This window comes from Coregonus lavaretus (genome assembly GCF_964263955.1).
Source record: "Coregonus lavaretus genome assembly, chromosome: 19".
In the NCBI taxonomy this organism is placed as follows: Eukaryota; Metazoa; Chordata; class Actinopteri; order Salmoniformes; family Salmonidae; genus Coregonus; species Coregonus lavaretus.
This window is the reverse complement of record NC_140006.1, coordinates 32906452-32931275: the sequence shown is the minus strand read 5'-3', so window position 1 is coordinate 32931275 and position 24824 is coordinate 32906452. Positions and strand designations below refer to the sequence as shown.

Genomic DNA, 24824 nt, shown 5'->3' with positions numbered 1-24824 from the left:
TTTTCTCTTTCCACAGCGTAAAGAGGCAGATGCCATAATGGTGGATAGTGGGCAGGTGTACACTGCTGGAAAATGTGGTCTGGTCCCTGTCATGGTGGAGCAGTATGATGCAGGTATAACACACACACACGCTAATATCATCGATTTGTCTTCCCTTCTCCCTTTCTCTCCCCCTCCTGCTCTGTCTCAACAATGTTAACATGCTGAATTTCTCTTTCTCTCCTCACAGCTCTGTGCAGCACCCCTGGTGGTAAGTACACATGCTTACACCTACTTCCTCACAAAACATACACCATACTATAATTCTACAGTATTGCTACAGTAAGATGTATTGGGCCGGTTTCCCGGACACCGATCAAGCCTAGTGATGGACTGTTCTCTTTAACCTCCTCCCTCTATGTGTGTCCTCTCAGAGGATTCATCCTACTATGCGGTGGCGGTGGCAAAGAAGGACTCTGGGGTGAACTGGAACAACCTGAAGGGCAAGAGGTCATGCCACACCGGCTTGGGCAGAACCGCAGGCTGGAACATACCCATGGGTCTCATCTACAGCAAGACTAACAACTGCAACTTCAGTGAGTGTGTGTGTGTGTGTGTGAGAGTTTATAATATGTCTCATTCTATACTTGTGTACCAGTATGTCTATGAATGTAGTATATCTCATTCTATCTCCTTCTTCCTGTATTCAGCTAAGTACTTCAGTAAGGGCTGTGCTCCTGGATCTGAGAAGAGCTCTCCCTTCTGTGACCAGTGTAAGGGCAGTGGGAAGGTCGTGGGAGATGAGGACAAGTGCAAAGCTAATGCTGACGAGCAGTACTACGGCTACGCTGGAGCCTTCAGGTAGGGGGCGCCACCACAATGGTGGAGTCAATAGTGGAGCTGATAGTTGAGTCCTTCACCAGGATCTATTGTAATAGTGATGGCGGACTATAGAAAATATCTTTGTTGGCCTATAGTACATTTCTCACTATCTTAAATATCTAATGGTCTGTCTTGATATCTCCTTCCAGATGTCTGGTTGAAAATGCTGGAGATGTTGCCTTCATAAAACACACTATTGTACCAGAGAACAGCGATGGTAAGTGTGTCTGCTTTACACGTCCTACTGCTCTCTCTCTGTCTCTCTGTCTGTCTCTCTGTCTGTCTGTCTGTCTGTCTGTCTGTCTCATCCTCCTGAATTTCACTCCTCCTCTTTTGATCTTCTCTCTCTCCTATAGATGAATCTGTACTCATCGTTATTTCTCTATCACACATTTTCTGTGGCTCTCTGTATCTGTGGCTCTCTGTATCTGTGGCTCTCTGTATCTGAAAAGGAAGTCTTCAACTCCCTCCTTTCTCTCTCTCTCTCGCCCTCCATAATTCCCTGTAGGTGAAGGTCCAACTTGGGCAAACGGCCTTAGGTCCACTGACTTTGAACTACTCTGCCTGGACGGTACTACCCAGCCAATCACCAATTTCCGTGATTGCCACCTGGCCAAGGTGCCCGCCCAAGCCGTGATAACACGCCCAGAGAAGCGCAACGAGGTGTTGTCCTTTCTTCTGGAGCAGCAGGTGGGTTTTAAGACTTATAGCCAGATCTGTTTCTGCTTAAGACAACTCATTAGTCAGTTTAGCCAAGGATAAGCAACACCAGTACTAGAGGGCTACAGAGTTTGTAAGGTTTTGTCCCAGCCCAGCACTAACACACTGGAACATAAGCCTGTGCATACTGTGGCCCTCCAGTTTTTCAATTTCCACCCATGCTCCCCAAGCTGATCTAAATACAGATTTAGTGTAAGAAATAAAGTCTAAAATATCATTTTTAAGGTTTATCATTAATCTAACCTCCAAGTAAATATTTTCTCCCTGTGTTTAGGCCATGTTCGGCTCTAGTGGCAGCGATCCCTCATTTAAAATGTTCCAGTCGGAAAATGGAAAGAACCTGCTCTTCAAGGATAATACAAAGTGTCTCCAGGAGATCCCAAAAGCATGCAACTACCAGGATTTCCTTGGGGAAGAGTACATGATCGTCATACAATCACTCAGGAAGTGCTCTGACAGTACCTCAGGTAGAGTCCCATTACTTACGCACACACACACACACAAACAAACAAACAAACAAACAAACACTGTATAAAGGACATATCTGCATCTAAAGCTTTAACCTGTTCTCCCATTCCCTCTCAGATCTGGAGAAGTCATGCACTTTCCATTCCTGCCAGCAGAAGCAGTAGTGGAGCTCACCTTTGTGGCAAACACACACTCGCTCTCCCAACCCCTCAACGCTCAAGAAACCTAAGCAGTAACTGTAGATGAAACTGTGAATTCATTTGAGAATGTGTTTCGTACAAAACAACAAGACAATCTTGTATGAAACTGTGCTTTACATTACTTTGATAAAACAAGTGTTAAATTAATTACGCTAAATTACTAATAATGTTTTGCCTTGTAGTTGAACTCTTAACCACACAAGAACTGGTTATGGTAGTATTTCTAGGAGATAACAGTTTTCTGAAATAAGAAAATCAGCTTTTTTATTCTCCTTCCTGCTCATAAGTTGCAGTCCCACCAAACCAAACACTGAGGTCCAATTCACATTTGTTTTGGCTGTTGTTCAATGAATTGGCAAACTGCTTTGTCTTACTTTCTTGAAATAAAGTGTATGCTTTTTCACAAGCTCTCTTTTGCGAGAATATTTATTGATGTATATTTATAAAGTAATAGGTGTTATTAGTTTGGTAGACATGGCACCCAGCTATAGTTTCTCATGAATATTCATGAAAATATACAGTTGAAGTCGGAAGTTTACATACACTTAGGTTGGAGTCATTAAAACTCATTTTTCAACCACTCCACACATTTCTTGTTAACAAACTATAGTTTTGGCAAGTCGGTTAGGACATCTACTTTGTGCATGACACAAGTAATCTTTCCAACAATTGTTTACAGACAGATTATTTCACTTATAATTCACTGTATCACAATTCCAGTGGGTCAGAAGTTTACATACACTAAGTTGACTGTGCCTTAAACAGCTTGGAAAATTCCAGAAAATGATGTCATGGTTTTAGAAGCTTCTGATAGGCTAACTGACATCATTTGAGTCAATTGGAGGTGTACCTGTGGATGAATTTCAAGGCCTACCTTCAAACTCAGTGCCTCTTTGCTTGACATCATGGGAAAATCAAAAGAAATCAGCCAAGACCTCAGAAAAAAATGGTAGACCTCCACAAGTCTGGTTCATCCTTGGGAGCAATTTCCAAATGCCTGAAGGTACCACGTTCATCTGTACAAACAATAGTACTCAAGTATAAACACCATGGGACCACACAGCCGTCATACCGCTCAGAAAGGAGACGCGTTCTGTCTCCTAGAGATGAACGTACTTTGGTGCGAAAAGTACAAATCAATCCCAGAACAACATCAAAGGACCTTGTGAAGATGCTGGAATAAACAGGTACAAAGGTATCTATATCCACAGTAAAACAAGTCCTATATTGACATAACCTGAAAGGCTGCTCAGCAAGGAAGAAGCTACTGCTACAAAACCGCCATAAAAAAGGTAGACTACGGTTTGCAACTGCACATGGGGACAAAGATCGTACTTTTTGGAGAAATGTCCTCTGGTCTGATGAAACAGAAATAGAACTGTTTGGCATATAATGACCATCGTTATGTTTCGAGGAAAAAGGGGGGACTTGCAAGCCGAAGAACACCATCCCAACTGTGAAGTACAGGGGTGGCAGCATCATTCTGTGGGGGTGCTTTGCTGCAGGAGGGACTGGTGCACTTCACAAAATAGATGGCATCATGAGGAAGGAAAATTATGTGAATATATTGAAGCAACATCTCAAGACATCAGTCAGAAAGTTAAAGCTTGGTCGCAAATGGCTCTTCCAAATGGACAATGACCCCAAGCATACTTCCAAAGTTGTGGCAAAATGGCTTAAGGACAACAAAGTCAAGGTTTTGGAGTGGCCATCACAAAGCCCTGACCTCAATCCTATAGAACATTTGTGGGCAGAACTGAGCGTGTGCGAGCAAGGAGGCCTACAAACCTGACTCAGTTACACCAGCTCTGTCAGGAGGAATGGGCCAAAATTCACCCAACTTATTGTGGGAAGCTTGTGGAAGGCTACCCGAAACGTTTTGACCCAAGTTAAACAATTTAAAGGCAATGCTACCAAATACTAATTGAGTGTATGTACATTTCTGACCCACTGGGAATGTGATGAAAGAAATAAAAGCTGAAAGAAATAATTCTCTCTACTATTATTCTGACATTTCACATTCTTAAAATAAAGTGGTGATCCTAACTGACCTAAGACAGGGAATTTGTACTCAGATTAAATGTCAGGAATTGTGAAAAACTGAACGTAAATGTATTTGGCTAAGGTGTATGTCAACTTCCGACTTCAACTGTAGTTCCTTTAGACAATGAAAATAACAAAACTGTTGATGTGTGGTTTGATTTCAGATTCAAATAAAATAAAGGAGGAACGACCCTTCACTTGGTTTTTAACTTTGGTTTAACCCATAAACGATAAAATGAGTTGATATCCAATTTTCAATTTTCGTTCATAAAATTCTGAAACTATACACAATACATGAGCTATTTCCCATTTTTCCACTTCTTGATTTGAATGGAATAACCAATGAAAGGATGATACACGGACCAAGAAAGAAGATCCTGTAAATGGCTCCACTGATTATCTGGTTACATAAATGTAAAGGCTGTTCTCTATGTTGACCCAGAGCACCAATAATGGTGTGAACTTGTGCAACTTGGCCCAGCAACAAACGTAACAGTCTTTATCACTGGCTGTGTATCAGGAGCTGTTACTGCACTCTGACACTACTGACTCAGATCACGGGGTCAAAGTTCAAATGATACTGTGATTGCGTGTGTGTCAGAGATAGAGAGTGTGTGTTTGTGGGTGTGTGTGTCCAGCTGTGGTTATGCATATGACCAGCCACCTGATTCAAATCAATGGTCATGTCCTTATCGGAATGTTTGTTAGTTTCAGTGTTTCTTTGTCAAATGCTCAGAGTGCACTGCGTACACTCTGTTATCCCAACCCCCTGAGAAACAAACCCATGGAGAGGTTGGAGTACAGTCACAGTGCAGTGCACAGGGTGCAGTTCTGCACAACAACCCTTGGCATCTGGCAAATGTCTGATTGGTGGTCCGCCTCTAACCTTTCCACTACCTTACTCTAAAGATTCCTGGACCGCTCTAATTTTGTAATAGGCCCTTAACTGTCCAGTTCTCTGCATGAATCAGGAAGTAGGGCATGGGTAAATAAATATCCATTGCTACTGGCCACTTGGATTGGATTATTAAGATGTACCAGTTGTTTGAATGAAACTCGCCTCCATTGTTCTGAGGCCAGAATGGAAAGCAGGACGCCCTGTCTCATTTCAGGGCCCATAGGGTGCTGATCTAGGACCAGGTCCCCCAAGCCCAGATAATTCTATTCATTCTAATCTAAAAGGTAAAACTGATACTATATTAGCACTCCTACTATGAGACTCTTTGGACCCGATTTAGACTTATGAATTTATGCCTTTCCTATGCACGCCTTTCCTACGGACTTCTCAGTTGTTGGTATTCAGACCTACCTTATGAAGGCTCGTAACGAGATTTGCAGGCGTGGTTCCCTTGCACACTGAAAGCCCTCCTACTTGCTGGCCAACAGATTTTCTCATGGAGTTTTCATTCAATCGGGTTTTCAGTACATTTATCTTAAACCATCCCTTTAAATATGTTGTATCTTTAATTAGAATGTTGTTGACAGACTAGAATACATAGAGAGAACGGGTTCCAAAAATAGGGATCAATAGAAGAAAAATATCTAATTATGTGCATATTCGTCTCCGTTTCAACACCAACTGATAGATTTAAAAATACTCGGATCTTATAGATTATTTAGGCACATTTTGGGGTTAGGAAAGAATGTATGAATCATACAAAAAAAACAGGTTTGAAGAGCCTTTATGCAGTAAATATATTGATTAATCAAAAATACAGTGGTTTGATTAATTCTGAAAATTACCACATTCAGTTCTTTAACCCATGGTAATGTTGGATGATTAGTGTGTATATATAGAATTATAATAGGGAAAATAGTGTACAATAATAGGCTATACCCTCATCTATTGCCTGCACTAACCATGGAACTGTGTGATGACACAGACAGGTACTGTGCCATGTGTGGGGTACGGCTTGGTCTGCGCTCTGTTCCATAACGATTTAATTAGCCTACATGTTTTTTTTTTATGTTATCAACTGTTACTAATGATCCTGAGCAACAACCACATGGCCGTGATGGCGTTTACAGAGGAAGCAAATGAAGGTAAACGAAATAATGTAATTCAATAGAATGATAACGTAGTTATACCAACTGAAGGGAACTAACAGTAAATTGGCAGTTGAATATGTTTGGTTATTAGGACATAATGATTGTCGATACTGATAGTGGGGGTAGCCTATCAGAAAGTCGGGGTAGCCTATATTTAAGACATTTGATATTGCCCATCCCTGCAAGTTAAAAGGCTGTACAATTTAAATTCTGCATAATGGCACAGCATTTCATCAACTTTACTATGGGAAAGTTGATATGTTGATATGCTGGTTTCACATTTGTCTCCAGCGATTATAAGGTAAAATATATCTAAAACAAGTGTCATTTCTATTTACAATTGTCACGGATTCTGCCGAGGCTGCTCCTCCTCCTTGCTCGGGCAGGCTTCGGCGTTCGTCGTCCCCGGAGTACTAGCTACCACCGTTGGATGTTTCGATGTTTGTTTGGTTTGGTCTGTCTGTTGCACCTGTGTCCGTTTGTGTATAATTATGTGTCCTATAAGTTTTCTGCTTTGTGTATGTGAGTTTGTGTGTTGTTCTCCGCCTGTCCGTTGATGTCAGAGTTTTGTGCTCATTTAGTTAGTGTTTTACGCACTGCTTGCGTAATCTCTCGCCTCCAGTGTTTGAGGTCTGTTTATTTTTGTATTGTATATTTGACTAGTAAAGTCTGTTTGACTGAGCTTCTGTGTCATGCGCCTGACTCCGACTCCGCATCCACATCAGCCCCATTGACAGAACAACACACCTTTCATGGAGTCAGCAGGAGCAGCGGCGGCACCCAAGTCGCTGGAGGATCGGATCAGCGAGCAAGACGCCATGATCCGGCAACTCGGGTCCGCTATGAATGAGGTGACGAACACTCTGCGCCGATTGGTAACTAGAGAGGTGCCCACACCTCCGCCCACCTTACCATCACCATCGGCCAGTCCTCCCATCCCAGCACCGGAACCCAGTGGAATTCGGCTCTCGCTCCCGAGGGCGTATGATGGCACCGCAGCCGGGTGTCAGGGGTTCCTCCTGCAGGTGGAACTCTACCTGGCCACCATACACCCGGCGCCCTCGGGATACGAGAGCGTCTCCGCCCTCATCTCCTGTCTCTCCGGCAAGGCGTTGGAGTGGGCCAGCGCCGAATGGAGGGGAATAGACGCCGCCACCATCACCTACGCGGAGTTCTCCCGCCGCTTCAGGGCAGTTTTCGACCATCCACCTGAGGGGAAAGCGGCGGGGGAGCGTCTGTTCCACCTCCGACAGGGGAAGAGGAGCACACAGGAGTTCGCCCTGGAGTTCCGGACTCTAGCGGCGGATGCAGGGTGGAATGAGAGGGCCCTCATCGACCACTATAGATGCAGTCTTAGTGAGGACGTTCGTCGTGAGCTGGCCTGCAGGGACACCAACCTATCTTTCGACCAGTTGGTGGACATGTCCATTCTTCTCGATACCCTGCTGGCTACCCGCGGACGTCCCGAATGGGGGTCGTCCATTCCATCCTCCAGCACCTCCGAGCCGATCCCTATGGAGCTCGGGGGTGCTGGCGCTAGAGAGAGGAGGAGAGAGAACCCGAGGGGGGCCGTCCCCTGCACCAACTGTGGCCGTGGAGGGCACACTGCGGCTAGGTGCTGGGGAGGGTCTCCAGGGAGAGGGAACAACAGGTCACGCACTGGGGAGTCATTTCAGGTGAGTAGGCGCCCCACTTACCCAGAGCTCTCTGTTGTTCACATGTGTATACCTGTAAGATTTCCACAGGTGGCACCTCATTCCCAGCATAAGGCGCTAGTCGATTCAGGCGCAGCTGGGAATTTTGTTTAAGGTTAGGGATTCCCCTCCTGCCTGTTGATGCTCCCTACCCTGTCCATGCCCTAGATAGCCGGCCGCTGGGATCGGGGTTGATTAGAGAAGTCACAGCACCACTTAAGATGAATACGCAGGGGGATCATGAGGAGACCATTCAGTTATATCTGATCGACTCTCCTGCGTATCCCGTGGTGCTGGGGCTTCCCTGGTTAATCGCCCATGGTCCTACCATTTCGTGGCAACAGAGGGCTCTCATGGAGTGGTCTGCCCAGTGTGTAGGGAGATGTCTAGGTGTTTCCGTGGGGGCGACCTCGGTGGAGAGTCCGAACCAAGTGCCCGCAATGTACATTCCCCCTGAGTATGAGGATTTAGCACTCGTGTTCAGCAAAACAAGGGTGACACGGTTGCCACCTCATAGACAGGGGGATTGTGCGATAGACCTCCAAACAGGAGCAGCACTCCCGCGGAGCCATGTGTATCCTCTGTCTCAAGAGGAGACAGTGGCTATGGAGACTTACATAGCCGAGTCCTTGAGACAGGGATACATACGGACCTCCACTTCCCCGGTGTCCTCGAGTTTCTTCTTTGTGAAGAAGAAGGATGGGGGTTTGCACCCGTGTATTGATTACCGTAGTCTCAATCAGATCACGGTTAAATACAGTTATCCTCTTCCTCTGATTGCGAGTATGACTGAATCATTACGCGGAGCGCGGTTCTTCACAAAGTTGGATCTCAGGAGCGCGTACAACCTGGTGCGCATTAGGGAGGGAGATGAATGGAAAACAGCATTTAGCACCACCTCGGGTCATTACGAGTATCTCGTCATGCCATATGGGTTAATGAATGCTCCTTCAGTCTTCCAATCCTTTGTGGACGAGATCTTCCGTGACATGCATGGGCAGGGTGTTGTGGTGTACATCGACGACATCCTAGTGTACTCTTCTACACGAGCCGAGCATGTAGCCCTGGTGCACCGAGTGTTGGGGAGGCTGTTGGAGCATGACTTGTATGTCAAGGCAGAGAAATGTTTGTTTTCCAGGAGTCCATCTCCTTTTTGGGTTATCTGTTGTCCGCGTCAGGGGTGAAGATTGAGGTTGACCGTGTGTCTGCCGTGCGTAATTGGCAAACTCCAACCACTGTTAAAGAGGTGCAGCAGTTTTGGGGTTTTGCTAATTACTACCGGAGGTTTATCTGGGGCTTTGGACAGGTGTCAGCTCCCATTACGTCCCTGCTGAAGGGGGGTCTGGTGCGTTTGCAGTGGTCAGCTGAAGCGGACAGGGCATTTGTTAAACTGAAGAACCTGTTCACTTCGGCTCCGGTGCTGGCGCATCCGGACCCCGCTTTACCATTCCAAGTAGAGGTGGATGCGTCAGAGGCCGGTATTGGGGCAGTACTGTTGCAACGGTCCGGCACGCCACCTAAACTCCGCCCCTGTGCGTTCTATTCTAAGAAGCTCAGCCCGGCGGAGCGAAATTATGACGTAGGGGACAGGGAGCTGTTAGCCATGGTTCAGGCCCTAAAGGTGTGGAGGCATTGGCTTGAGGGGGCTCAACACCCTTTCCTCATTCTGACTGACCACCGTAACCTGGAGTACATCCGGGCAGCTAGGAGATTAAACCCTCGTCAGGCTAGGTGGAACATGTTCCTGACCCGGTTTGTTTTTAAGATCACGTACATCCCAGGGTCCCAGAACGGTAAGGCAGACGCCCTGTCCCGGCGGTATGACACAGAGGAGAGGTCCATTGAGCCTACTCCCATACTGCCGGAGTCTTGTCTGGTGGCTCCGGTGGTGTGGGAGGTCGATGCGAAGATCGAGCGGGCGTTACGTACCGACCCTACTCCCCCAGAGTGTCCTGTGGGGCGGACGTACGTTCCGCTCGAGGTTCGTGATCGCCTTATTTATTGGGCTCATACATCACCCTCCTCTGGACATCCAGGTATTGGCCGGACAGTGCACTGCCTTAGCGTGAAATACTGGTGGCCTACGTTAGCTAGGGATGTGAGGGTTTATGTCTCCTCCTGCTTGGTGTGCGCCCAGTGTAAGGCGCCTAGACACCTGCCCAGGGGGAAGTTACATCCCCTGCCATTCCACAACGACCATGGTCCCACCTCTCGGTGGATTTTGTGACTGACCTTCCCCACTCCCAGGGGAATACCACCATTTTGGTCGTTGTGGATCGGTTTTCCAAGGCCTGTCGTCTCCTCCCAATGCCGGGTCTCCCTACTGCCCTACAGACCGCTGAGGCACTATTTACCCACGTCTTCCGGCACTACGGGGTTCCCGAGGATATAGTGTCTGACCGAGGTCCCCAGTTCACCTCCAGAGTCTGGAGGGCGTTCATGGAACGCTTGAAGGTCTCGGTGAGCCTTACCTCGGGTTACCACCCAGAGAGCAATGGGCAGGTAGAATGAGTTAACCAGGATGTGGGTAGGTTTCTGAGGTCCTATTGCCAGGGCCGGCCGGAGGAGTGGTCAAGGTATATCCCCTGGGGAGAGATGGCACAGAACTCTCTCCGCCACTCCTCCACCAATCTAACCCCTTTCCAGTGTGTGTTAGGGTATCAGCCGGTTCTGGCACCATGGCACCAGAGCCAGATCGAGGCTCCTGTGGTGGATGAGTGGGTTCGGCGCTCGGAGGAGACGTGGAACGCTGCACACGTCCATCTGCAGCGGGCCATCCGTCGACAGAAGGCGAGCGCTGATCTCCACCGCAGTGAGGGCCCTGTGTACGCACCGGGAGATCGAGTCTGGCTCTCGACTCGAAACCTGCCCCTCCGCCTGCCCTGCCGGAAGCTGGGTCTGCGGTTTGTGGGGCCTTTTAAAGTCCTGAGGAGATTGAACGAGGTGTGTTACAGGTTACAACTGCCTATTGATTATAAGAATATTAACCCCTCGTTCCATGTGTCTCTTCTCAGGCCGGTGGTAGCTGGTCCACTCCAGGAAGGTGAGATAGGAGAGACCCCCCCGCCCCCACTGGACATCGAGGGAGCTCCGGCGTACACGGTCCGGACCATCTTGGATTCGAGACGTCGGATGGGGGGTCTCCAGTATCTCGTGGAGTGGGAGGGGTACGGCCCGGAGGAACGGTGCTGGGTGCCTAGGAGGGATATCCTAGATCCATCCCTCCTGACTGAGTTCCACCGTGGTCATCCCACGCGCCCTGCTCCGCGTCCTCCTGGTCGTCCCGAGGCCGGGGTCGGCGCACGGCTGGAGCCGCGCGTCAAGGGGGGGTACTGTCACGGATTCTGCCGAGGCTGCTCCTCCTCCTTGCTCGGGCAGGCTTCGGCGTTTGTCGTCCCCGGAGTACTAGCTACCACCGTTGGATGTTTCGATGTTTGTTTGGTTTGGTCTGTCTGTTGCACCTGTGTCCGTTTGTGTCTAATTATGTGTCCTATAAGTTTTCTGCTTTGTGTATGTGAGTTTGTGTGTTGTTGTCCGTTGATGTCAGAGTTTTGTGCTCATTTAGTTAGTGTTTTACGCACTGCTTGCGTAATCTCTCGCCTCCAGTGTTTGAGGTCCGTTTATTTTTGTATTGTATATTTGACTAGTAAAGTCTGTTTGACTGAGCTTCTGTGTCCTGCGCCTGACTCCAACTCCGCATCCACATCAGCCCCATTGACAACAATTCTCTTATCCAAACGGATTACTAATTTACCTAGCTCTTATCAATAGCTCTTATCAAGTTGTAAATTACAGTGCATGGAGAATTATGTTATTTCTATCTTTGGGCTGCAGACTACCTCAAAATCACATGACTTGGAGATTCCAAAATGTCACCATTCCAACCCCTCCCAATACACTCCCTTACGTTCTTACGGTAAAGATCAGGGAAATAACATTACTTCCAGTCAGTGGAGGCTACAATAACAGTGACTCATCATGAAAGGATTAAAATAATATTAGATTTTAATAGGTACGTGTTGGTTGAAAAGCACAAGTAACATTAACAAAGGCAGGCTAATCTCTTGTGCTCTCTGCTAGGTCTCATTCAGAGAGCGGTCTGTACTTTAACTCCTGTGTTGGGTAATGTTGACTGTGCAAACACCAGTCAAATATGTTTGCTTGGCAGTTAAACTGTCAAAAATAGAAAATTCTCTATACCAGCTTAGCGTTTCTGTCAATCATATTTCATACGATTGAGTGATTAATCAATTGATGAATCAATTATGTTAATATCCTCTTATCGGTATGATAACTTTTCTTTTAAGCGTATTTTACATATGAGAGCCATATTTATAGTACTACCAAGAGTTCAAGTCAAGTCCAATGCTTAAAAAATATTGTTCTAAGTATTGCAAAACTCTTACAGTGGGGAAAAAAAGTATTTAGTCAGCCACCAATTGTGCAAGTTCTCCCACTTAAAAAGATGAGAGAGGCCTGTAATTTTCATCATAGGTACACGTCAACTATGACAGACAAATTGAGAAAAAAATATCCAGAAAATCACATTGTAGGATTTGTCATGAAATTATTTGCAAATTATGGTGGAAAATAAGTATTTGGTCACCTACAAACAAGCAAGATTTCTGGCTCTCACATACCTGTAACTTCTTTAAGAGGCTCCTCTGTCCACCACTCGTTACCTGTATTAATGGCACCTGTTTGAACTTGTTATCAGTATAAAATACACCTGTCCACAACCTCAAACAGTCACACTCCAAACTCCACTATGGCCAAGACCAAAGAGCTGTCAAATGACACCAGAAACAAAATTGTAGACCTGCACCAGGCTGGGAAGACTGAATCTGCAATAGGTAAGCAGCTTGGTTTGAAGAAATCAACTGTGGGAGCAATTATTAGGAAATGGAAGACATACAAGACCACTGATAATCTCCCTCGATCTGGGGCTCCACGCAAGATCTCACCCCGTGGGGTCAAAATGATCACAAGAACGGTGAGCAAAAATTCCAGAACCACACGGGGGGACCTAGTGAATGACCTGCAGAGAGCTGGGACCAAAGTAACAAAGCCTACCATCAGTAACACACTACGCCGCCAGGGACTCAAATCCTGCAGTGCCAGATGTGTCCCCCTGCTTAAGCCAGTACATGTCCAGGCCCGTCTGAAGTTTGCTAGAGTGCATTTGGATGATCCAGAAGAGGATTGGGAGAATGTCATATGGTCAGATGAAACCAAAATATAACTTTTTGGTAGAAACTCAACTCGTCGTGTTTGGAGGACAAAGAATGCTGAGTTGCATCCAAAGAACACCATACCTACTGTGAAGCATGGGGGTGGAAACATCATGCTTTGGGGCTGTTTTTCTGCAAAGGGACCAGGACGACCGTGTAAAGGAAAGAATGAATGGGGCCATGTATCGTGAGATTTTGAGTGAAAACCTCCTTCCATCAGCAAGGGCATTGAAGATGAAACGTGGCTGGGTCTTTCAGCATGACAATGATCCCAAACACACCGCCCGGGCAACGAAGGAGTGGCTTCGTAAGAAGCATTTCAAGGTCCTGGAGTGGCCTAGCCAGTCTCCAGATCTCAACCCCATAGAAAATCTTTGGAGGGAGTTGAAAGTCTGTATTGCCCAGCGACAGCCCCAAAACATCACTGCTCTAGAGGAGATCTGCATGGAGGAATGGGCCAAAATAGCAGCAACGGTGTGTGAAAATCTTGTGAAGACTTACAAAAAACGTTTGACCTGTGTCATTGCCAACAAAGGGTATATAACAAAGTATTGAGAAACTTTTGTTATTGACCAAATACTTATTTTCCACCATAATTTGCAAATAATTCATAAAAAATCCTACAATGTGATTTTCTGGATTTCTTTTCCTCATTTTGTCTGTCATAGTTGACGTGTACCTATGATGAAAATTACAGGCCTCTCTCATCTTTTTAAGTGGGAGAACTTGCACAATTGGTGACTGACTAAATACTTTTTTTCCCCACTGTATATGCGTCTTGGAAGCTCTTTTGACGAACATTTTTACTTTCCTTTGAGTCGAGTTGGGCTGTAGGGAATTTCAGCTCAATCCAAGATAAACAGTAGTGGCATAGTAAGTCACTTATATGGTAGAATACAGAGTGGAGATATGAAACTGAACAATCAACTGCCGACAGCAAAGGTGCAACCATGCATTTGTGCTATCTGCTGTGCTTGCTTGACAACTACCATTCATGACATGACATATAAAAGAGATGCCATGAGCATGACTCGGGGTAACACAAGACTACTGTACATGTTATTTGTTCAGTGCTATATTATGGGCAGGTGCTATCTATGGGGGAAGCTAAACTGCTGCTTGAGACACAGATTTTTCAGCTATAGCACCTGGTGTACTGTATATGGAGTCCATCTGGCAGGTAGCCTACATGTAGATCAGGGATGGGCAACTTTGATGGGGGTGGGGCCCACAAAAAATATGAACTCATCATGAGGGGCTGCAGTTGCTCGTGGGTCTGTGTATCCACGTCGACATGCTGTACCTCACCAGTCTGAAACACCTGGATAAGAAAAGGCTAATCCTCTGGAGTGAGGATTTAGTGCCAACTTGATTTTAGTGCCAAGAAGCTTTTGGGAACTCAACAACCCCCTGGTTGTTTTCTCTTTATTTCATCTCATCTTGACTTGCCCTAATTCTCAAGAAAAGATACACCTGTGCCTTTTATGCCTGAACTACACGTACACATTGCTCAAGAGGTAACATGTTGATGAGTGACCATGACTATGCTGCAAACACTTGTAGATTGGAAGACTGCTTTGAAATAACAGTTGGAACATGAGATATTGCTTAATGTAGGACTATTTATTTTGTGAATTTCCATTATGTGGAAATGTCTGAAGTCTGAGTTAACACACAACCACAAACACACACACACACATACAACACACGCACACACACAGAGAGAGATTGAGATACACCCACGCGCTCCCACCCGCCCACACCGCCTGTGATAATTTAAACGCGCCATGTAGCATATTGGGAAACTCTAAACAAACTATTTTCAGCTAAGTCAGCCCACCATGGATTCCAGCCTATTGGTTTTCTATAAAACCCAGAGTTGTCTTCTAAAACGGCCTGCTTTTTCACTCCGGGAATTGTTGACTTGGAGAGGTCGACAACATGAAACTGCTTATCGTCTCAGCGCTGCTGGGGTGCCTCGGTAAGTGGGCTTATCCATGCAAAGACAATTACGCATGGACAAATATCAATAGCAAGTGATTGCTTTAATTTATATTTCACAATTTTATCATTGCATTTCTTCTGTCCTCAGCTACGGCGTATGCTGCCCCAGCTGATAGAAATGTGAAATGGTGCGTAACGTCGAACCAAGAGTTGAAGAAATGCAACGACCTCGCAGCCAAGGCGGCGCAGTTTTCATGCGTAAAGAAGGACGATTCTTTTGAATGCATCAAAGCCATCAAGGTGAGAGACTAACTACTTATATCAGAACCTCTACTATCGAACAGTATTTTAATGTATGACTTTTGTCATATCTGACTTGTGCGTGTTCTTGTGCGTTTTACCTTAGCGCCAGCAAGGTCAGTGAATACAAAACTCCATGGAGTTGCATCGTTACGCACATGTTACATGCATGGTCATGTAAAGAGAGCGTTTCATTTATGGATTTATGTACCTAGTTCGACAAAAGGTTCAAATTACTGGTCTCATATAGAATAGATAGCAGCCCATGTGTAATTTCCAGCCAGCACCAGTTGAGCCACTTGCATAAACAACCTTGTGAGGCACAGGTCTATTGTTGGAGTTTTTTCTGTCTTTCTCCTTCAACGATGTCTCTCTCTGTGTCCCTGACAGGGGGGTGAGGCTGATGCCATCACTCTGGATGGAGGAGATATTTACATAGCTGGCCTCCACCCCCACAACCTGCAGCCCATCATTGCAGAGGACTATGGTGAGGGTAAGCATCTCAATACCAAGTTCAAGATTTCCTTGAAGTATTTTTCTGTTAAATTGAATATGTTATACATATTGTTCACTATAAGGCTTGGAGAAATGTTGAATCTATGTCTATTGGTGAATGGAAGAGACTGGGTATACAATGGCCCTTAGCACTTCAGTTGCACAGATAAGCAAACAGAAAGTTGATGATTTTGTACTTTGAATCGGATCAAATGGTTTCTGTCTGAATCTGGTTTCTGGCCGTTGTATTGATGGCTCCTCTCCTGTCCATCAGACTCTGATACCTGCTATTATGCCGTGGCCGTGGCCAAGAAGGGCACTGACTTTGGGTTCAACGACCTCCGTGGCAAGAAATCCTGCCACACCGGCTTTGGCAAGTCAGCAGGCTGGAACATTCCCATCGGTACCCTGGTGACTGAGAGCCAGATCAAATGGGACGGCATCGATGACAAACCTGTGGAGTCGGGTGAGTGGCTGCACTGCTTTGGGGTGCTTTTTTAATTTCATTAATCTAGCAGGGACTATTATGCATAATAATCAACATCTCAAACATAACTGAGACTTGATAGAGTTAACTAAACAGTTGCCGTAGTCAATTGTTACACAGTGGGGAATGTTTGGATTGTTGATGTGTTTATTCCTCTGTCAGTTGTGTGGGTAAAATATGTGTTGTATATACTGTATGTTCTGAACATACTGTACAGGGACTGTGTGCTGGTATGCTTAATCATATCATAGGGTTTTCATAGTCAGCGTGTGTTTCTCATGTGTGTGTATTTGTTTTGCAGCGGTGAGCGACTTCTTCAATTCCAGCTGTGCTCCAGGAGCCCCTAAGGGTTCTAAACTGTGCAAGCTGTGTAAGGGAGACTGCTCCAAGTCTCACAGTGAGCCCTACTATGACTACGCCGGGGCCTTCCAGTGAGTACCAGTCTCTTCTTACCCCTCCTAGATACACCATTAGCATCTCTGAATAACTCCATGCTCTGTACACCCATACCTCTCAATCTACCCATTTGGAATCGGCAGATATTTTCCAACCTTCTCCTTTCTCATTCTATCAGTACTCTCTATCTCCCTCTACCTGCTCTGGATTGGTCACTAACTGTGTGTCTCTTCCCCCCACCAGGTGCCTGAAGGATGGAGCTGGAGATGTGGCCTTCATCAAGCACCTGGCTGTACCTGGTGAGTTTTTAAAGCATTAGCTAGCATACTGCATACCGATATTGAATTACAACTGTAAAATGCAAACTCTGCATCTAGAATTACAATTACAATTGTGGCAAACTTTGTTAATGCTTACAGTGCAAATGTCCAAACCGCTCACACGTCACCTACTATGCAACCTCCTATTACCTGCTTGCAGCCGCAGAGAAGGCCAACTACGAGCTACTATGCAAGGATGGCACCAGAGCTCCCATCGACAGCTTCAAGACCTGCCACTTTGTCAGAGTACCCGCCCACGCTGTGGTCAGCCGCAAGGACCCTGACCTGGCCAATCGCATCTACAACACCCTGGTGGCCGTCAAGGTACTGGACATCACTGTCACCTGTCATCACTGTCACCTGAGTACTGATCTAAGATCAGTTGAGCCTTATAGAGCATTACGAATAAGATCGCATACGGGGAACCAGGGCCCTCATTTATCAAGCATTTAGCAGCATTTACTTTTAAATTGTTCAATAAACAATCAGTCTTGCAGAATGTGCGGCCAGTGTTTGACACTCGCTCTAGGCGGCATGAATTTTTTACAGCAAAAGTTTAAAACATTCTGCCAACACCTGTACAGAAATGTGATCAAATTTCCCATTGTGCTTTAAAAACGGTCATGGCTCAGTTCCAACATCTCCAAGTCATACAGCAAATGAGGGCGTTTTTGTTACCATCAAAGGTGAATGGAGGGCATTTTCCAGGCGGGGTTGTAACGCTCGTTTACGAGCCCAAAAATATAGTATGGCTCTGATTTATCAATGAAAACATGCCATATGTTTGATAAATCCCAATACTTTGTTGTACAAATAAATCCTAGAAGCTCCACGCACACCAGAATTTAGTGAGAAATGTACACACGGTTGATAAATGAGGCCCCAGGTCCCAAATTAGAACTCCTACTCTGAGATTTTTCTGACCATGTGACCTGGGGGCCCAGAGTGTTTCCACCTCAGGTCACATGTTCAGGATAAACTCTGGGCCCTAAATATCACACCTGACACTGACAGATACACCAGGATGCACATCAACAAAATCATACAGAAATGTGTGCTAACTCATTTGTGCCCAAACAGGGATTCAACCTGTTCTCTTCCGATGGTTATGCAGCGAAGAACCTGATGTTCAAGGACTCCACCAAGAAACTAGTGCAGCTTCCCATGACCACTGACTCCTTCCTCTACCTGGGAGCTGAGTACATGAGCACCATCCGCTCCCTGACGAGAGGTGAGGCCACACATGCACGCAAATGCTCGCACGCACGCACACACACACACACACACACACACATGCAAGCACACACATGTACTTTACGCAACAAACACACACACACACACACACACACAGTCAAACACACACACACACACAAACACACACCCACACCCACTCATGTCTTAGGCTGTTAGGTCATTGCAATCTCCCCAACATTTGCTTTTCAGCGCAGGCCACAGGTTCCATCTCCAGGTCCATGAAATGGTGTGCCGTGGGCCATGCCGAGAAGACCAAGTGTGATGCCTGGACAATCAACAGCGAAGGAAACGGTGGATCCATGATCGAATGCCAGGACGCACCCACAGTGGAGGAATGCATCAAGAAGATCATGGTAAGGCTATGGGAGAAGAGAGGTCCACTGTGTTCTCTATAGCTCAGTTGGTAGAGCATGGCTCTTGCAACACAGGATAGTGGGTTCATTTCCAGGGACCACCCATACGTAAACAATTTATGCACGCATGACTAAGTCACTTTGGATAAAAGCGTCTGCTAAATTGTATATATTTTTATTAGAAGGTGGGGGTGGAGAAAACGTTTTATTAGCAAGGTGTGATGTGCACTTTATAGTTTTTTTTCGAGAGTAATTCCCTTAATCTAATTTTCTTTCTTTCTTTCCCTCCTTCCACTATTTATATTTTGTTTTCTCTTTCCACAGCGTAAAGAGGCAGATGCCATAACGGTGGATGGTGGGCAGGTGTACACTGCTGGAAAATGTGGTCTGGTCCCTGTCATGGTGGAGCAGTATGATGCAGGTATAACACACACACACGCTAATATCATCGATTTGTCTTCCCTTCTCCCTTTCTCTCCCCCTCCTGCTCTGTCTCAACAATGTTAACATGCTGAATTTCTCTTTCTCTCCTCACAGCTCTGTGCAGCACCCCTGGTGGTAAGTACACATGCTTATACCTACTTCCTCACAAAACATACACCATACTATAATTCTACAGTATTGCTACAGTAAGATGTATTGGGCCGGTTTCCCGGACACCGATCAAGCCTAGTGATGGACTGTTCTCTTTAACCTCCTCCCTCTATGTGTGTCCTCTCAGAGGATTCATCCTACTATGCGGTGGCGGTGGCAAAGAAGGGCTCTGGGGTGAACTGGAACAACCTGAAGGGCAAGAGGTCATGCCACACCGGCTTGGGCAGAACCGCAGGCTGGAACATACCCATGGGTCTCATCTACAACAAGACTAACAACTGCGACTTCAGTGAGTGTGTGTGTGTGTGTGTGTGTGTGAGAGTTTATAATATGTCTCATTATATACTTGTGTACCAGTATGTCTATGAATGTAGTATATCTCATTCTATCTCCTTCTTCCTGTATTCAGCTAAGTACTTCAGTAAGGGCTGTGCTCCTGGATCTGAGAAGAGCTCTCCCTTCTGTGACCAGTGTAACGGCAGTGGGAAGAACGTGGGAGATGAGGACAAGTGCAAAGCTAATGCTAACGAGCAGTACTACGGCTACGCTGGAGCCTTCAGGTAGGGGGCGCCACCACAATGGTGGAGTCAATAGTGGAGCTGATAGTTGAGTCCTTCACCAGGATCTATTGTAATAGTGATGGCGGACTATAGAAAATATATTTGTTGACCTATAGTACATTTCTCACTATCTTAAATATCTAATGGTCTGTCTTGATATCTCCTTCCAGATGTCTGGTTGAAAATGCTGGAGATGTTGCCTTCATAAAACACACTATTGTACCAGAGAACAGCGATGGTAAGTGTGTCTGCTTTACACGTCCTACTGCTCTCTCTCTGTCTCTCTGTCTCTCTGTCTCTCTGTCTGTCTGTCTGTCTGTCTGTCTGTCTGTCTGTCTGTCTGTCTGTCTGTCTGTCTCATCCTCCTGAATTTCACTCCTCCTCTTTTGATCTTCTCTCTCTCCTATAGATGAATCTGTACTCATCGTTATTTCTCTATCACACATTTTCTGTGGCTCTCTGTATCTGTGGCTCTCTGTATCTGTGGCTCTCTGTATCTGTGGCTCTCTGTATCTGTGGTTCTCTGTATCTGTGGCTCTCTGTATCTGAAAAGGAAGTATTCAACTCCCTCCTTTCTCTCTCTCTCTCGCCCTCCATAATTCCCTGTAGGTGAAGGTCCAACTTGGGCAAACGGCCTTAAGTCCACTGACTTTGAACTACTCTGCCTGGACGGTACTACCCAGCCAATCACCAATTTCCGTGATTGCCACCTGGCCAAGGTGCCCGCCCACGCCGTGATAACACGCCCAGAGAAGCGCAACGATGTGTTGTCCATTCTTCTGGAGCAGCAGGTGGGTTTTAAGACTTATAGCCAGATCTGTTTCTGCTTAAGACAACTCATTAGTCAGTTTAGCCAAGGATAAGCAACACCAGTACTAGAGGGCTACAGAGTTTGTAAGGTTTTGTCCCAGCCCAGCACTAACACACTGGAACATAAGCCTGTGCATACTGTGGCCCTCCAGTTTTTCAATTTCCACCCATGCTCCCCAAGCTGATCTAAATACAGATTTAGTGTAAGAAATAAAGTCTAAAATATCATTTTTAAGGTTTATCATTAATCTAACCTCCAAGTAAATATTTTCTCCCTGTGTTTAGGCCTTGTTCGGCTCTAGTGGCAGCGATCCCTCATTTAAAATGTTCCAGTCGGAAAATGGAAAGAACCTGCTCTTCAAGGATAATACAAAGTGTCTCCAGGAGATCCCAAAAGCACGCAACTACCAGGATTTCCTTGGGGAAGAGTACATGATCGTCATGAAATCACTCAGGAAGTGCTCTGACAGTACCTCAGGTAGAGTCCCATTACTTACGCACACACACACACACAAACAAACAAACGAACAAACAAACAAACACTGTATAAAGGACATATCTGCATCTAAAGCTTTAACCTGTTCTCCCATTCCCTCTCAGATCTGGAGAAGTCATGCACTTTCCATTCCTGCCAGCAGAAGCAGTAGTGGAGCTCACCTTTGTGGCAAACACACACTCGCTCTCCCAACCCCTCAACGCTCAAGAAACCTAAGCAGTAACTGTAGATGAAACTGTGAATTCATTTGAGAATGTGTTTCGTACAAAACAACAAGACAATCTTGTATGAAACTGTGCTTTACATTACTTTGATAAAACAAGTGTTAAATGAATTACGCTAAATTACTAATAATGTTTTGCCTTGTAGTTGAACTCTTAACCACACAAGAACTGGTTATGGTAGTATTTCTAGGAGATAACAGTTTTCTGAAATAAGAAAATCAGCTTTTTTATTCTCCTTCCTGCTCATAAGTTGCAGTCCCACCAAACCAAACACTGAGGTCCAATTCACATTTGTTTTGGCTGTTGTTCAATGAATTGGCAAACTGCTTTGTCTTACTTTCTTGAAATAAAGTGTATGCTTTTTCACAAGCTCTCTTTTGCGAGAATATTTATTGATGTATATTTATAAAGTAATAGGTGTTATTAGTTTGGTAGACATGGCACCCAGCTATAGTTTCTCATGAATATTCATGAAAATATACAGTTGAAGTCGTAAGTTTACATACACTTAGGTTGGAGTCATTAAAACTCATTTTTCAACCACTCCACACATTTCTTGTTAACAAACTATAGTTTTGGCAAGTCGGTTAGGACATCTACTTTGTGCATGACACAAGTAATCTTTCCAACAATTGTTTACAGACAGATTATTTCACTTATAATTCACTGTATCACAATTCCAGTGGGTCAGAAGTTTACATACACTAAGTTGACTGTGCCTTAAACAGCTTGGAAAATTCCAGAAAATGATGTCATGGTTTTAGAAGCTTCTGATAGGCTAACTGACATCATTTGAGTCAATTGGAGGTGTACCTGTGGATGAATTTCAAGGCCTACCTTCAAACTCAGTGCCTCTTTGCTTGACATCATGGGAAAATCAAAAGAAATCAGCCAAGACCTCAGAAAAAAATGGTAGACCTCCACAAGTCTGGTTCATCCTTGGGAGCAATTTCCAAATGCCTGAAGGTACCACGTTCATCTGTACAAACAATAGTACTCAAGTATAAACACCATGGGACCACGCAGCCGTCATACCGCTCAGAAAGGAGACGCGTTCTGTCTCCTAGAGATGAACGTACTTTGGTGCGAAAAGTACAAATCAATCCCAGAACAACATCAAAGGACCTTGTGAAGATGCTGGAATAAACAGGTACAAAGGTATCTATATCCACAGTAAAACAAGTCCTATATTGACATAACCTGAAAGGCTGCTCAGCAAGGAAGAAGCTACTGCTACAAAACCGCCATAAAAAAGGTAGACTACGGTTTGCAACTGCACATGGGGACAAAGATCGTACTTTTTGGAGAAATGTCTTCTGGTCTGATGAAACAGAAATAGAGCTGTTTGGCATATAATGACCATCGTTATGTTTCGAGGAAAAAGGGGGGACTTGCAAGCCGAAGAACACCATCCCAACTGTGAAGTACAGGGGTGGCAGCATCATTCTGTGGGGGTGCTTTGCTGCAGGAGGGACTGGTGCACTTCACAAAATAGATGGCATCATGAGGAAGGAAAATTATGTGAATATATTGAAGCAACATCTCAAGACATCAGTCAGAAAGTTAAAGCTTGGTCGCAAATGGCTCTTCCAAATGGACAATGACCCCAAGCATACTTCCAAAGTTGTGGCAAAATGGCTTAAGGACAACAAAGTCAAGGTATTGGAGTGGTCATCACAAATCCCTGACCTCAATCCCATAGAAAATTTGTGGGCAGAACTGAAAAAGCGTGTGCGAGCAAGGAGGACTACAAAACTGACTCAGTTACACCAGCTCTGTCAGGAGGAATGGGCCAAAATTCACCCAACTTATTGTTGGAAGCTTGTGGAAGGCTACCCGAAACGTTTGACCCAAGTTAAAAAATGTAAAGGCAATGCTACCAAATACTAATTGAGTGTATGTAAACTTCTGACCCACTGGGAATGTGATGAAAGAAATAAAAGCTGAAATAAATCATTCTCTCTACAATTATTCTGACATTTCACATTCTTAAAATAAAGTGGTGATCCTAACTGACCTAAGACAGGGAATTTTTACTAGGTTTAAATGTCAGGAATTGTGAAAAACTGAGTTTAAATGTATTTGGCTAAGGTGTATGTAAACTTCCGACTTCAACTGTATATGAATGTTAGAATTTATTCTGTTATTGCCATGATTCATTTGATTTCCAACACTTTTGTGACCCAAAATACTCAATACAAATGCACATTTAAAGATACCCCCTAGCGAAGCTTTTAAATCTAATTATCTCCATCTGACTCATAATCTCAGAACGTTGTATGAGCTCCTCTGAAGATGATGAAAGTGATTTTAAGGAATCAAACTTGTATGGGTGTCTCAAGAAACGTTCTGGGGCCATATGTATCAAGCCTTTAAGAGTAAGAGTGCTGATTTAGGGTCCAGTTTCACCAGTGCATTTTACACCAGTGCCATTTGTGCCTGAAGTGCACATACACATTGGTCAAGAGGTAATATTTTGATTAGTGATGATGACTAAGCTGCAAACACTTGTAGATTGGAAGACTGCTTTCAAATAACAGTTGAAAAACATGAGATATTGTTTAATGTAGGACTATTCATTTTGTGAATTTCAATTATGTGGAAATGTCTGAAGTCTGAGTACACACACAACCACACACACACACACACACAGAGAGAGAGAGAGAGTGAGATACAGACACGCGCTCCCCCTGCCACACTGCCTGTGAAAAATTAAGCGCACCATGTAGCATATTGGGAAACTCTATACAAACTATTTTCAGCTAAGTCAGCCCACCATGGATTCCAGCCTATTGGTTTTGTGGGGGATTTATTATTCTCATAATTGATGGGATGACTAACTTAGAAAGAATGCATTCTGGACTGTGCTGATGTAGGTTGTGTCACCTGGCAAGCTGTGATTGATGTGAAGAGCTGTTTTAGGGGGTAAGATAAGATAATAATTTGTGTCTCCAAATACTAGACTATACTGGTTCTTTGTGATCTGTGAACCATCCTTGGACGTAGGAATGGTGTCTAGGGGAGCTGGCTCTTCTCACCATGACAGGTTGTTATGATAAACTTATGCCTGGCAACCGGGATGCACCAAGGGCCTGGGACTAGCCCGTGCGTCAACGGATAGGCTGAGTAAGTCTAAACCACGCTCAGCCTCTACTCTGATTGGCCAGCAGAGAGCGGGAACTGAGAACTGTCAAGAGTATTTGAAGAACAATCTGAAACAATGGATTAGTTCTCTGAGTGCCCTGCGAGGTATTTCAAGGAGCCCATATATACGAACGTCAAATTTACCATTGAAGGTTTTACATTAATTAAAATACTAGTATAT

General features: G+C 45.0%; 1 protein-coding gene across 1 annotated transcript in view; it reads left to right on the top strand.

The window, feature by feature from the left end:
• Nucleotides 1-21868, top strand: part of LOC311146272 (uncharacterized protein) — a 41196-nt gene extending 19328 nt beyond the window's left edge. Inside the window, exons 10-35 of the mRNA XM_084182767.1 lie at nt 17-113; nt 230-250; nt 414-575; nt 690-840; nt 1011-1078; nt 1370-1551; nt 1856-2048; nt 2167-2209; nt 14729-14783; nt 15199-15247; nt 15359-15510; nt 15901-16003; nt 16280-16471; nt 16794-16923; nt 17132-17187; nt 17369-17532; nt 18289-18439; nt 18652-18815; nt 19140-19236; nt 19353-19373; nt 19537-19698; nt 19819-19969; nt 20140-20207; nt 20579-20760; nt 21065-21257; nt 21380-21868. Of these exons, the coding sequence (XP_084038893.1) occupies nt 17-113; nt 230-250; nt 414-575; nt 690-840; nt 1011-1078; nt 1370-1551; nt 1856-2048; nt 2167-2209; nt 14729-14783; nt 15199-15247; nt 15359-15510; nt 15901-16003; nt 16280-16471; nt 16794-16923; nt 17132-17187; nt 17369-17532; nt 18289-18439; nt 18652-18815; nt 19140-19236; nt 19353-19373; nt 19537-19698; nt 19819-19969; nt 20140-20207; nt 20579-20760; nt 21065-21257; nt 21380-21426 (3054 nt within the window). The 3' untranslated portion in view covers nt 21427-21868. The remainder of the gene's footprint in view (nt 1-16; nt 114-229; nt 251-413; nt 576-689; nt 841-1010; nt 1079-1369; nt 1552-1855; nt 2049-2166; nt 2210-14728; nt 14784-15198; nt 15248-15358; nt 15511-15900; nt 16004-16279; nt 16472-16793; nt 16924-17131; nt 17188-17368; nt 17533-18288; nt 18440-18651; nt 18816-19139; nt 19237-19352; nt 19374-19536; nt 19699-19818; nt 19970-20139; nt 20208-20578; nt 20761-21064; nt 21258-21379) is intronic.
• Nucleotides 21869-24824: the final 2956 nt, after the last annotated feature.